Below are 14,701 nucleotides of genomic sequence, written 5' to 3' on the forward strand. Positions count from 1 at the left end.
TTCAGGGATCTAAGCCTCTATGTTCGGTACACCTCTGATGTACTGTGGGTCTGCAGGAACGTCCACTGATGGTGGCACAGTGTCATCTGGTGGAGGGAAACTGAAACACGTGCACGCTGCCTGCATCTCAGCCTACATCAGCTACATAAACCAGGTCAGTAAAGGGACAGTCTTTCAATACTGATCAACTCTATTATCTATAAGTGTGTTGAAATGAGCTGGCCATGACTCAGCTTACATTAGATAATCCTTTATAGTCTGTTTCCTTGAAAATATAATAATTTTAAATCTTGTACATGGCATTTCAGACCACCTCGTGACAACACTACACCACTCCTGCTGCTTCTTCATCATCATGTCCTTTATTAAGCTGATTTAGTAGATGCTGCTTAATGCTAAACAACAAATTGCTGACAGCATGAGGTATAATAAAATTAAATCAGCACAAAATGAAACTGGGTGGCAGATAATTAAAATATGTTTAATGCATGTCTTTAGTGGCAAAATATTTCACATAAATGAGTTGGAATTTCTTGTTTATGCACAGTCAAAATGTGCATAAATGTAATTAGTCTATGTATAATAATGTATTATTAGCAATCAAATGCACTTATTTACAGATGAAGAACATAATATATACAGTATATCCTACAGTGGGCACAATGTGTTCCCTTGTTTCCCTTTTACAATCCAAACATGTCCGATAGTTTAACATATTTTAATGTTTCATTAAGGCACAATAGAATAATAAAAATAGATAACGGTAAAAATGTACTGTTATAAGACATGTTAAGCATTGCAAATATAAATATCTTTGGAGTTTATCAAATCTCTGAGACCCTCTGCTACATTTAATCCTACATGGATCTTAACATGAACATTGTGTCCAGCTTCATATTGTTTTCTAGCAGAACTGATTTGAATTCATGTTAGATATGTTGGCAGTTATTAGGACACCAACCAACAAATGTCATATTCAAACAACTTTTTGTTGTCTTATTTGTTATCTGCCTATTGATTGCATAGTCTTTTCTTGTCAAGAGTATATTCAATTTTTATGCTTCATACGGTCAAATGATGGTCTCTATTTGGCACTCATTTGAGTCGCTACAAACAGACCTACATATTTCAAAACTTGACACATTGCACAAATGCCCTGACAGCTTACAGTTTGGGGAATCTATTTAAATCCATCACACCATGCCCTCGATGGTGTCCAGCTTCGGGGAATGCTCAGCCTTAGTGTGAGGCATTTCCTGCTGTTCACAGACCTGCTTGTACTCTTTCAGCAGCTTCACCACCTCGACATGTCCGAACTGCAAGGCGTCATCCACCGGGAGGTTGCCCCACCTGCACAGCAACCGATACAAAAGGTAACGGTGAAGAGAGTCATAAGCTGATTAAACATACAGGGGGATTCTCAGCAGTGCACATTTAAAGGTGGGGTATGTAAGTTTGAGAAACCGGCTCGAGATACACTTTTTGTTATATTCCTGCTCTTAACATCCCGATAGCAATGAATATCTTAAGTGCTTTGACAAAAAATACATTAAAAAATGTCATCTGTGGAAGCCGTAGTACTGTAAAAAGCACGACCAATTATCTGAGCCGGCCCGGCTAAAGTAACTGGATGGCCTACCTGCCTGTCAGCCTTCCATCTGTGCACAAACTTATCTCGTGCCCTCATTGGTCATGTGCGCGTTCGTGTGTGTTGGAGGAGGGGCTCTGTAAGGAAGTGGCAGATTTTCTCCGGCTGTGTATTTTCTAATTCTAGCGCACTCGAGCTGGTTTCTCCAAAATTACCTTCCCCACCTTTAAGAATTCAACTTTTTTCAAATTCAAATGAGTAGGTAAAGACAAATTAACCTAAAAAAGATTCACTCTTAGGATGTATTTATTAATTTACACTGGAAATTCTGCCAATATGGAATAGGGATCCACATCTGGCTCAGCACGAAAATAGTTGTTCTTTGTGTGAGCATGTTTATAATAGAGATACAAAGTTTGTGATAGCAAGTTTCCAAATTGCAAAAAAAAAAACATTTCTAAAAGTTCAACTTCTACTAGACGACTGCCATTTATGGTAAGTGGAATTTTACGTAAATTGTAATATAAGCTACTTAAAGTGCCTCCTCTAAGTGGTTAGGGTTAGGGTCGTTATGCCATGCGCTCAATTATAATGGTACCATTTTTACTGAATTTCCCAAAAAAAATGTGACTTGATTTGCTCAGGGAAAAACTGATCAGAAATCACCTCACGGGTGACGGATGGGAAGAAGCATCTACTGTTACATTTAATTCTCAGCCAAATTAGCTCACAAAAAAGAATAGGAAATGTTTTGAATTCCATTTGAAAACAACATAAAACAGACAAGAAGTCAACATTCATGCATTCGTCTCCTCCCGGTTGGATTACTGCAACGGAGTCCTGTTCGGGGTTCCAGTAAAGCCCTGGACAGGCTCCAGTATGTGCAGAACTCGGCTGCCAGGGTGCTCACTCACACCAAGCCCTGGCAGCACATCACCCCCACCCTGATCCACCCACACTGGCTCCCAGTCAAGCACCGTATCACCTATAAACTCCTTCTTCTGACTTACAAATCCCTCCATGCCCTCGCCCCCCAATACCTGTCTGACCTTCTCCGCTACCACACTCCATCCCGGAAGCTAAGATCATCTGGACAGGATCTCCTCTCCACCCCCCGCACCAGGTTGCGGACTTTTGGTGACAGAGCCTTCAGTGTGGCATCCCCCACCCTCTGGAACTCTCTCCCCCCCGAAATCCGCAGCGCCCCAACCCTGGACATTTTCAAAAAAGCCCTCAAAACGCACCTTTTTACCAAGGCTTTCGCCACTGTATAGTTAGTTTAATAGGTTTATTTTTCCGCTACTTCCCCCCCCCCCCCACCCCCTTAACCTGTCTGCCTTTTTTCCCCTACTCCCCCCCCCCCTACCCGACTTGCAAAGCGACCTTGGGTTTCCTGAAAGGCGCTATAAAAATATTATTTATTATTATTATATGTGATCCTGTTAAAAGGCTTTATTTAGCTGTTTAGAAATGAAAGAAAAGGATAGAAAGAAAGTTCTCACCTGTCTTCTACAAATGGATTGACTTTGCAGGTCTCAGTAAGGAACTTCACCACATCTACATGACCTGAAAATAAATCATGAAGACAACCGTTTAGTTTCCCTTCAGATAGAGTTAGAGACAATCTTTATCTAAAAACACTGTTTCCACTTGGTGTCGAAAACAATGCTAGAGCAGCATACCGCTTTAAATCATATTGCCCCAAGCAAGCAAGCCAAAGCAATGACAAATAGTGGGTGAAATATAGCTGCTGAGACACACACTACATGGGAAAAAAGAATGATCACTATTCCTTCCAGTCACAATCCAAATCAGAAACAGATTTAAGAGTTCACAGCTTTTTCATTTGGAGGAAAAATATAACACCCATTTGCTCTTTTTAAGAAATGTTACTGTTGAAGAAACAGCAGCAGAGAAATAAATCTGTGCTGTGAATAAACTTAAAGCACAACAACAACAAGATGAATAATCAACCAAAGGCTTCTCTGAGTTATGTGAATGTGAACCAAAGCAACGGTGCCGCCATAGATCCACTAATTATAGCCGTTTACGTGCACTGCAAGTAAAACACAAGTACTCTGTCAACTCAAATTAACTTAAGTGTTTGATACAGGTTCGCTTGAGTGGTTTAAACCAATCCTCATTTCTGTGTACATTACTCTTGCTTAAGTAAAACAGTAATTTGTTCACCTGCTTTGATGTTGGGCACAGCGTTTGAGTCTGTGGTAATAGTAGTTTTATATCAGGATATCTATAAGTGGTTGATTTCCACTTTATTGGAGTTCATACTTGTCTTCTTTTTATTTGGCTCATTCCCTCATTAGCCCCACAGTACAAACACCACCTCACTCTCACTTGTCCCCTGCAAGATTGTGTTACGTGTATTGCCAAGCTCTCCAGCGTTCAGTTTGTATTAGCCGGTATATCTGCTCTGCCCGTTTCTGACCCTTACTGCCTGATTTCGGACCTCGAGTTTTCTGCCGAATGTGTTTGCCTGATTGACAGATCCCCTGGCTTTGGATCCCTATTCTGACTGTCGCCCTTCATTGGAATTGTTTTCCTGACTGATGGATATCCTGGTTTTGACCCTGCTTGAATCAGGCTTAAGCAAAACAGTTCTCCAATCTTCTGTCTGTATCTGAGTTGCGCTTCCAGTCCCCACCTGGGAACATTACAGATTTAGTGTTGCTCATTCACTAATTATCAGGACAGATCATGCAGAGCTCACCTTCTGCTGCAGAGATATGTAGAGCGGTTCGAGAATCATAGTCTTTCAGGTCCATGTCCATGGATGAGAGAGCAAACCTGAACGAAGAAATAGAGTAAGCAGCACAATTGATTATACTTTTTATACATCAAATAAAACGTTTCCCCAGAGAGTCATACCAATATGAAACTATAAAAACCTATTTCAGCATTGACTTGCAAGTGGCTTTATGATTGTTTTACATGATGTAGACAGACTGTGTTATATTTCACAAACCAGACTGAAATAAATACATAAAGTGTCCTCTAAATATGTGAGATCCATGCTAAGCAGCATTAAAGCAGTTTAATAAACTTAACTAAGACACTTGTGTTTTCCATTTGTATCATTTGTTGGCCTTCTTATTGTTTCCAGTACCCACGCCTGCTGTTAACATTATAAAGGGCATTTGTTATACAAGAAAAACTATTTTCATGTTTGCTGGTGATGTACCTTCTCAGGGCAGACACATCTCCACTGTAGGCAGCGAACATCAGATTAAATACAGACTTGTTCTGCAAAACACAGCAAAAACAAACTTAAACATGGGAGGCAGAAACCACATTTGACATACAAGCAAGAACAAACAAATAAACAAACCCTGTCGTCTCCATCTGGTCTGCGAGGATCCTGCTTCTTCACAAAGTGCCTCAAGTTGTCATAGTTGTGGAAATTGAAGAGCGAAACGAGCTCCTGAGGGCGATAAGAGAGGATATAACTGTTAGAGGAAGAATACTCAGGAAAACATATGTATTATTTGTATGCTTTAGGACAAAGAAAAGTATTATGCAAACAAAAACTAGACAAGATTTAAGAGGACATATTCTGCTCATATTAGTATGTAGTGTCTCCACTGTGACATGTCTCCATGCTTTGATGTTCAATAAAGTCTTTATTTTCTCATACTGCCTGTGCTGCAGCACCTCTTTTCACCCTCTGTCTGAAACCAGAGCCCAGTCTGCTCTGATTGGTTAGCTGGCCGGCTCTGTATGGATTGGTCAACTGCTTAGAGATGTTATGAGCCTTTGCAGACAATAAACATGCACAATAAACGATATAACACTCTACAAAAAGCATTATAGGGCCCCTTTAACAGAAGATTTAAACCTATGGAGTCACTGATGGGATGTAAACTGCTACATCACAGGACACTGGTTTTACTTTATTAGTTAAAAGCCACAAACTAACTCTGCTCCATTCAGGGCTCGAGCTTAAGGACGTCCCGTCGTCGAAAAAAATAGTGTCAGGGAGGATAAAAAATAATTTTGAGACGAATTTGGGACGAGAGTTAAAATAAAAATACCCTGCTAACTCTACTACAAACGGCGATGAAAATGAAACCGACTGCACGTTTTGTGTAGCACACAGTTATTAAACCTCCTTGTCAACATAAACACGCACAAAACATTTAGCAACCCGCAAAATACCCACCCACACAGTACGTAGCTACACACACACACCACACACACACACACACACACACACACACACACACACACACAAACACACACACACACACACACACACACACACACACACACACACACACACACACACACACACACACACACACACACACACACACACACACACACACACACACACACACACACACACACACACACACACACACACACACACACACACACACACACACACACACACACACACACACACACACACACACACACACACACACACACACACACACACACACACACACACACACACACACAATGGGTAATAAGGCTGAGAAGAGAACCCTCCATCGTATTTAGTCCTTAGCAATATGCTGCGCCTCTCCCCATGTAGGGATGGGTACCGAGCCCCGGTGTTAAACGGGCCCCGGGCCGGAATTATTAAAGACAGTGGTAACGTTAAGCTCCGACGTTATCGGACTTTTTATCGGTGCTGGAGACATTTAAAAAATATATGTCATATGTATTATTGCTACATACACATTATATTGCAGTTTTAGGTTCGCCAACTCCGTTTCTAATATGCAATAAGACTACAACATGCGTCTATGATGTATTTTTGAGCTTTCCAATCCAGATGAGATCTCTCTCTCCCGTCTGTGTGCGAGGGGGCGCGGCCATTTGTAAAGGTCTCCTGACTGTGTTACAGACTGGTGTTACAGACTGTGTTAGTGAGTAACCACTAACCAGGACTGTCATCCTGGTTAGTGGTTACTCTGGGTTCTGTCTTCAGGACAGTGTTGGATTTTTTTGATAATTGGATGGGACTTGATTGGATTCAATATTAGAGTAATTTTCTCATGTGTGTGTTTATTTAAATATATTTGGCCTTTGTTTATGTGATTTACTCAAATAAAAAGGTTGATGAATTATCATCTAATGAGTTGTATGATGTTTTATTTATGTTAAAGGTCACTTTGAATGATTTTAACTAATGATAATGTAGAAAAACTAACATTTTAAATTCGGGACGGTCCACATTAATTTCGGGACGGCTAAGATTGTATTTCGGGACGGTTCCGGGAGGATGGTGAAAAAAGTTAGTCGAGAGCCCTGGCTGCATTAATCATTGTAAGCACCTTCCAACAATCAATAATACTGATTGTTTGAGCCTAAACTCTTAAGTTTCTGGTTTTGGAAGAATAAACCTTAATTGTGTTCTAAATCAACATTAATGTGTTTAACTAAGCAGGTCCTTATTCATTTCTTCAGCAATGAAAGTTACTTGTAAGATTTAAAAACTTCAGACTTTGGAGCCATTGAGTGACTATATAAAAACACACAGAAAACACCAGCAGACAGCAATACCATAAACATATGCCATCAGATGCTATGACATTGTGCTATAGGGGTCTTATTTAAGTATCTCTACTTTACCATAAAACGTATAAATAGAAAAGCACAACTTCATAAACGGTAACATATTGCCCTCACCAGACAAAAGTGTATTCCCCGAACACTGTTTCCCACTCTGTCCAGAGGAGGAGACCAACACATCACCCCCATGACGTTGGGGATGACCAGCAGAATGGCGCCGGACACCCCCGATTTGGCCGGCACTCCCACCTGGAGATGAGAGTTTACTTCACTTCACAAAAATACATTTAATTCCCAGAGATCCAACTGAAGAGATCAGATTCTATGTTTGATGCTTCTGAGCTTGCACAACTGATCTGTACTCACATGAAAAGCCATCTGGCCAGAGAAGTCGTACATGCCACACGAGTGCATAAGACTCAAAGTGTTCCGCACTGCCTCGGCACTTAGGACATGCTCGCCTGTGATTGGACAGATTCCTCCGTTGGCCAGCGTGGCAGCCAGAATACTTCCTGACTCACAGGTCACCTCGATGGAGCAAAGCTAAGAACAAAAGAGGAAAATACATTTTAAATCAATCTCACGCTACTCATGATTATTGATTGAATAACCCTTCATAATAAGCTCCATGGCAGAGCAGTTTACCTGGAAGTAGAAGTCCAGGGCATCGATCATATCTGCTCCTGGGGGAAAACACTGGTGAAGGAACGATAATCATCATGACTATTGGATTGACTAAAGTGTGTTGGCCTAGCGCTGTTCAATTATACTATGATTTCTCAACCAGCAAAAAATCAAGATTATACGTGTCAGGTTGCAAAACTCTCTTATTCTGGCCCCTTAAATAGGGTCCAAAGTTATTTTATAACTCTATGACATGATAAAGTGTTGATGCACACAGCGGTGTTGGAGATATACAGAGAAGCTATCTAAAAGGAACTTCAGTTGAAGATCGGTGGTCAACCAAATGAATGACGGTAGCGAAAATGGATAAAGGCTAATTTGGGTAAATACAAACCTAAACGATACATCATTTGAAATGGTGTTCTCTGATATATATACTTGTAGGTCTATTAAACAAAGAAAAGATAAGAACATATTATGAAGACAATGTAGTGATCAAGCTTGACTTTCTTACACTATTTGATTCGTCAAAGCCACATCTTTACAGGTTTCAACTTTTCCCATGTTATCTCTTTTTTATTTGAATGTAAACTGATGTAATATTGCTACTTTTTTCACAGTTTCTGATTGATTGAATAAGAAATCAATTAATAAACTGAATACTGGCAGATTCATCTGTAATTAAAACATTACAATTTGTCTAAGGAAACATAAAACCATGTGAATTCAAAACGTGCAGTTGGATATAGGTATGTAAACATTAAGCAGCAGGAAATAAAAAACATTTCTAAACCCACATTTTCAGCCCTCTCTAACTGACCTTCTTCTCTTTCATGTAGTATCCGATGGCAAAGTTTCTGTCGCCCGTTTCTTTTTCTGACTGGAACCTGAGACAGAGAGGCAGGAGGGGTCAGTACTAAAACATAAATAATGCAATAGAGCATTGCACAGGCCTTTTTCTGTGTCTTTCAATGTATGTGTGATAAATCGAGGATATATTAACTCAAAATACCTCAGATGTATTTGCAGTACACTCACATGGCATTGCTGAATCCCACATACTCTTGGCCGGCCATCTTTTTCACAAAGTCCATAACCTGGGCAAACAAAGACACCATTTTAAGTGTACTGCTGCATCCATGACCACTGACACAATCAACTCTGTATGTGTCTTTGTGATTCATATTCATGGTGCAACCAGAAAATAGGAAAAGTACTTACATAGTCAAACTTCTCTGCCTTATTGGAACGAGGCTGAAAACCAAGCGAGAGTGATTTTCTTGTGTTGATTGTAATTGCTACAATCATACCATTCATGCATTTATAATACTACTTATTACACAGGCTAAAACGATACATGAATATATCACTGATTTCATAATTTAGTACCCTATTATCAGCGCGTACAGTGCAAGGGGAAAGATAGCCGATCATAAACCACAGAGCTCAAGTATTTCACAAACAGGACTTCAGACAAAGTTTGTTGAAAAGCACAAAACTGCTTTCTATTAAGACCTTCCAAATAACATTCACATCCAAATCCAGTTAACATTTCACCAAAAACAAATGTCATACATTAGGATGTTTTTGTATAATATATTAATAGCTTGTTGATTCATGACAGGCTTTATCATTAAGACCATCATCACATCAACAGGCTTACTCAGCAACCCACAGGCTCTAAACTAGAATAAATTGCACATTTCATTATTTAAAATACGTCACTGATTGTTCTACAAACTCAAAGTGAAAATATTTAAAGAATAAGCCTTAATACTTGACAGTGTTCTAGTTAAAAGATACTTGTCAATACAAGTTAAGAAAAATAATGACTATAACTCATGTATGCAATAAATGTGTTTCACAACAAAGAGCAAACATTTTATATTCTTTTTTCCCTGATTATTTTAGCTGACTTTGTGCAGCGTTAGCACACTTTAATGTTATTCCTAAAACTTCCAGAGGGACTCCTGTCATTTTGTGAATACAAACAATATTACAAAAATCTAAAGCTTGTGTGACTCCAATGTCAAAGCAACAGTTTGTACAATAATCCCGCTTACACACTTTTACTAAATGGAGATTAATTTGCAGTGTGTGCTGACTCGACCATCACACAGCAGGCCATTCATGTCCATCTGCTCACCTTGATAAGAGAGCTGATCACAATGGCTCCTGCGTTCACCATGGGATTGTGGGGCTTATCTGGGAGAAAGGACAACGAGATACGACGAATGTTGAAGCATAAATCTATAGTATAACAAAAATGTATCATACTGAAGTTTAACATTTACTGAGAGCCAAAGAGGTGCTGTACATGCTGCAATTCAGCTGAGGTTGTGATGGGGAAAAACGATATGAGCCCGCCTGACCTGCATGACCTGTCCCATACAATTAATTGTATTGCTTCTTTTATGATCAATCAATTGTTTCTGTAGTTTATATATGTTATGTGAAAGTGGCGGCGCCAGAGATTTTCTCTAGGGGGTGCTGTGGGGTAGCTTGACATTTCATAGAGGGTGCTCAAACATTAAGGATTTCCCATTAATGCACCAGCGCTACAGTTGCATTTTCTACTGCAACACTCCCCACACGCACACACAGTGCACCCGCGACTGTTATAATGAAGGCTCGATAATCAGCTCACGGCATATAGGTGTAAGCAGGAGTAAAGTGCTATTTTTACAAGTGGGGAGTGGACCTCACGTCCTCTAGTGGGGTCCGGGGGGATTTTTTTTTAAATATTGAAGTTAAAAGCATCAATCTGGTGCACTTAGAGAGCAACATTAAGAGATCTATGGATACATCTCTCATCACCCAGATGAAACAGAACTGTAAACAGATGTTCTATTTCTTCATAGACATTTTACAAATCACTCCCCTTTTAAAACAAACCGTTTGAGACCCACTGAGATAACTAGACTAAAGTTAACTATCTAAACACTGAGAGTCCTTTACTTCACCTGAGCTGAGGTTATCTGAGACTCTCAGTCTGACAGGAGATAGTTCTCCCTCCACCTTGTTGTTGAAAAAGCTCCTTATACCCGTTAGCTTGGCTAGCTAGCACCAGATGCTAACCACAACGATCTCCGGTAGATACCCACCGGTGCGCGAGCTCTCTCTCTCTCACTCGCGCATGCACACAAAATGGCTCGGGCCATCACACACACACAGAGCAGAGCTTGAATGAAACACAGAGACCCAGAAGTAAGCTACTTGTACTCACGAGGCCTATTATGTGCAGAATCCCTCTTGCTTTCAGGTGGTTTTGGTTTTGATTTGACGTGGACGTTTAAGGACTAAAAAACGATAATTGTTTTCACTTTGCTGTTAGCAAATCATTTGGCGCTCTAGCTAACAGGAAGTCACTCAAGTGTCACAAAGTAATTTAGCCTATGGGTAGGTCAAAAATCGAATGGGTGCTGGCCATTGGCCTAATCATATCACCTGTGTTGGCTTTATGTTTTTGGTCAAACATTTGTTTGTTTCACATTTGCATTGATGTAATCAATACTTTTTCGAATTTAATAAAAATAATAATAATTTTGGAAAAAAACATATTTCTTGGGGGTGCTTTGGCAATCCTGGGGGGTGCTTCAGCACCCCCTAGCGCCGCCCCTTTGTGAAATGTAGCTTTGAATTTAGTTGTGAGCCTAAGCTCAAAGGTACATTGCTTGTAAGAAAAAAAAGACAAAATATAAAAAGCTATGATACGGTGAATATAAGATGGACCATTTATCAGTTTCAGCAGGAAGAAGGAATAATCCGTTAAGTGTGTAATAGCCCTGATCCAGCCAGTAATTTCCTCCCATGCCTTACTCACCTTCATCATCGAGTGAGAGCATGTTGAACTTGAATCCGCTGGGCTCCATGCCGACATATTGATGAACCTTCTCTGTTCCCGCCTCGTGGACGGCGATGGCGTACTGCAGTGGCTTCACGCAGGACTGCAGGCAGAACGGCTGCTTGGTGTCGCCCACTGAGTGCCTGCAGGAAGAACACACAATGTCTAATCGAACCTGCATTAACTAATTATCTGTCCTTGTTTATGTTTCCAATAAACATTAAGCTGGATACTAAGAAGCAACACCTAAGGACTGTACTACGAAGCCGGATTTTCACTTAGCGGGCTAACTTCAGGGAAAACTCTGGGTTTCCGGTCCTACGACACTGGTTCTCTTTTTAGCGGGCTAGATCTCCATGGTAACTTATGCTGAGCGGCTAACCTGGGGGGTATACTACGAATCTAGTTCAACCTATCCTGGATATGTTTTGAGTTATCCGGTTGACTTAATCCAAAACAAAGCCGCTCTCGCTAAACTGTCCTACAACGCTGGCTATCAACTCGTTCGCTCAAGCCAGCCGTGTCCTATCTAGTTAGGTGCGCGTTCACATGAAAGGGTATCTGGAGCATTCGACCAATCACAAACATGGAGAAGCGTACTGACAGCGCAGCGTCATACTTCCTGAATGAAAAGTCAATTATAATATTAGACATATGAAGAAGTTAAACTTTAAACATCCATGACTTAAACACTTTATCCAGGATAAAAGCCACATAGCTGCACCTGCAAGGTGAATACAGCTGGTAAAAGAAGAAGTGTTTGAATGCGTACACCGTACATTAACAGGTTTATGATATCACTGCCCCGTCCAAGACACGAGTGGATCTGACTTTAATTACATTTGACTCGAGTGTTTCGTCAACTTAATGTGTTGCTTAAAATAATACTTATGCATACAGTATGTGACACTGTGAGTGTTGCACAGCCAGATACGGCTCAGCTGACTCAGATAAGGAAATATATGATACATTATGATGTGATATGAATGATAATGGGACACATCGACGTCTGCACTCACAGTGCCGCTGACTGTAGGCTACGTAATGTTACTTTGATCCGGTTACTTACGTTGTGGCAGATATTTAATTAAGCTTTCTTAACATAGCCTAATTGTTAGCAGATTTAGACTTAAACCTTTTGTCTCCTGCAGCAGAAAGGTGAATAATCTTAGCAGTTCAAGTTTAGCCATTCATCACGGCGTTATTTATTATAGGCACACATCTCAAGAGGCTTGAGGACAGAGAGAGAAGGGGCGTGACTTCCAATGGTCTTATACCCCAGGTAGTAGGGCTGTGCGATTATGGCAAAAATCATAATCACGATTATTTGGGTCAATAATTGTTATTACGATTATTTTGACGATTATTCATTGACCATTTATTGAACTTTAAAACAAATAATATTTTACCAATAAACAAGATCAACAAATATGTTGGAGCGCACTTCCAAAACCATACTAAACATATATTATTAATATGATAAATAAAAATAAATTAGACCAAAATAAATGAAATCAAATATGATGCAGTGCACTGTCACAACCTGCTGAAAACTCCTTAACCAACATTTTTGGTAAAACATATTCATTATTCCACTCAGTTAAACGTTGAAGGCTGGCCAACCGTCATGGTCCAGAAGTAATAGGAAATAAATGTTGAACTACAATTTAAGACCAAATAAAAATGTGTTGGCCACCATGGCAAATGCTGGTAGGGCTGCTCATGTCATCTCTTAAAGATTTTTTTGCAAGAAACACCAGCCTGTTTACATGGTCTGGTTTCAGAGATGAGCGCAGGCAGGTGACAATATTGCCACCTGTACTGAAGACCCTCAGCCACGCCCCAACACAGGGGTGACGCCGGCCAATCACAAAGCTTTGATGCGTTCAAGTGCATTATTCTGGCACAGGAAGATTATGTTACAGGTAGGGTAACGATTAAAATGTTTAATCAGATTAATCACAGCTTAAAAATTAATTAATCATGATTAATCACCATTCGAACTATTTTCCAAAATATGCCATTTATTTATGTATATTGTTGTGGGAATGGAAAGAAGGCGGATATATCCATTTAACATACAGTATCTATGTTTATTATAACATTTTCTGCGTGTCAAAATGAAAGAAAACCCACACACCTATCAATCATCAAACCGTGGGGTCTTAATTCATTACGTGTTGATTTCTATCAACGGGGGAGTACTTCAGGAAAGTCGACAGAGGGGGGGGGCGGCGGCGGCTCGTGGAGTACTTCTTGACCACAGTGTGAACGTTGTGATCAGCTGTTTTAGCGCAGTTCTCCAGTGAAGGGGGGGGGAGTCTCCCTCCGCAGCCGGTTGGCGTAGTTTTGGCACAATTCCGTTGTACAGACCGACGTTAACAGCAGCCCTGTCTGTGTACACGGAGACCGACTCTGTCGTCCGGTGATCTAACCGCCTTCTGGAAAAGCTTCACAAGAAGTACGTCGGTACGCAAATGCGCTTTGTGACACAAGTGACGGTACGCATTTCAGATTACACACATAACCTGCGTACCAGTTATGTGCACCCCTGTACTACAGCAAAAGTATTCTCCGTCGGGACTTCCTGCAACAACACCACGCCGTTATCAAAGATGTTCTATTGAGAAGACGATCACTACGTGACAAAAGTTTTCAAAACCGTCGCTACTGAAATCAATCAGTCTGTGCAATTTACTCCGCGCGAGTTGGCAGACTTTATTTTGCTTACTTTAACATCATTTTTCATGGTGGGGCTAAGCCATTTCTTGGTATGGGTGTAGCCTACCCCAGCCATACCCTGGCGCTGCCACTGGTGGCACGTATGGGGCGGGCCATTCTGCACATGGGTTAAATGCGTTAAATATTTTAACGCAATTAATTCAAAAAATTAATTACCGCCGTTAACGCGATAATTTTGACAGCACTAGTTACAGGACATTAACGATAAAACAGAATATTGTTGTTCTATTTTTAGACACATCTCGCGATCGACTGGTTGGGCACCCCTGGGCTAGACCATAGGTCTGTTGTGGTCGCAAAGTAGTCAGCTGAAGCCACATCTCTCTCAACTTCCCCACGGCATTTGTCATATAGCGCAGGCA

The 14,701-nt window shown here is 40.6% G+C and overlaps 1 protein-coding gene across 1 annotated transcript in view; it reads right to left on the reverse strand.

Moving 5' to 3' along the window:
- Positions 1–342: 342 nt before the first annotated feature.
- gls2b (glutaminase 2b (liver, mitochondrial)) overlaps positions 343–14,701 on the reverse strand; it is a 34,250-nt gene continuing 19,891 nt past the window's right edge. Inside the window, exons 6-18 of the mRNA XM_034205720.1 lie at positions 11,577–11,740; positions 9,900–9,958; positions 8,975–9,007; positions 8,792–8,850; positions 8,574–8,640; positions 7,775–7,825; positions 7,496–7,672; positions 7,247–7,378; positions 4,935–5,027; positions 4,788–4,849; positions 4,317–4,393; positions 3,091–3,154; positions 343–1,350 (exon numbers count right to left, since the gene is read on the reverse strand). Of these exons, the coding sequence (XP_034061611.1) occupies positions 1,194–1,350; positions 3,091–3,154; positions 4,317–4,393; positions 4,788–4,849; positions 4,935–5,027; positions 7,247–7,378; positions 7,496–7,672; positions 7,775–7,825; positions 8,574–8,640; positions 8,792–8,850; positions 8,975–9,007; positions 9,900–9,958; positions 11,577–11,740 (1,195 nt within the window). The 3' untranslated portion in view covers positions 343–1,193. The remainder of the gene's footprint in view (positions 1,351–3,090; positions 3,155–4,316; positions 4,394–4,787; positions 4,850–4,934; positions 5,028–7,246; positions 7,379–7,495; positions 7,673–7,774; positions 7,826–8,573; positions 8,641–8,791; positions 8,851–8,974; positions 9,008–9,899; positions 9,959–11,576; positions 11,741–14,701) is intronic.

The sequence above is a fragment of the Gymnodraco acuticeps genome, unplaced genomic scaffold (assembly GCF_902827175.1).
Source record: "Gymnodraco acuticeps unplaced genomic scaffold, fGymAcu1.1, whole genome shotgun sequence".
In the NCBI taxonomy this organism is placed as follows: domain Eukaryota; kingdom Metazoa; phylum Chordata; class Actinopteri; order Perciformes; family Bathydraconidae; genus Gymnodraco; species Gymnodraco acuticeps.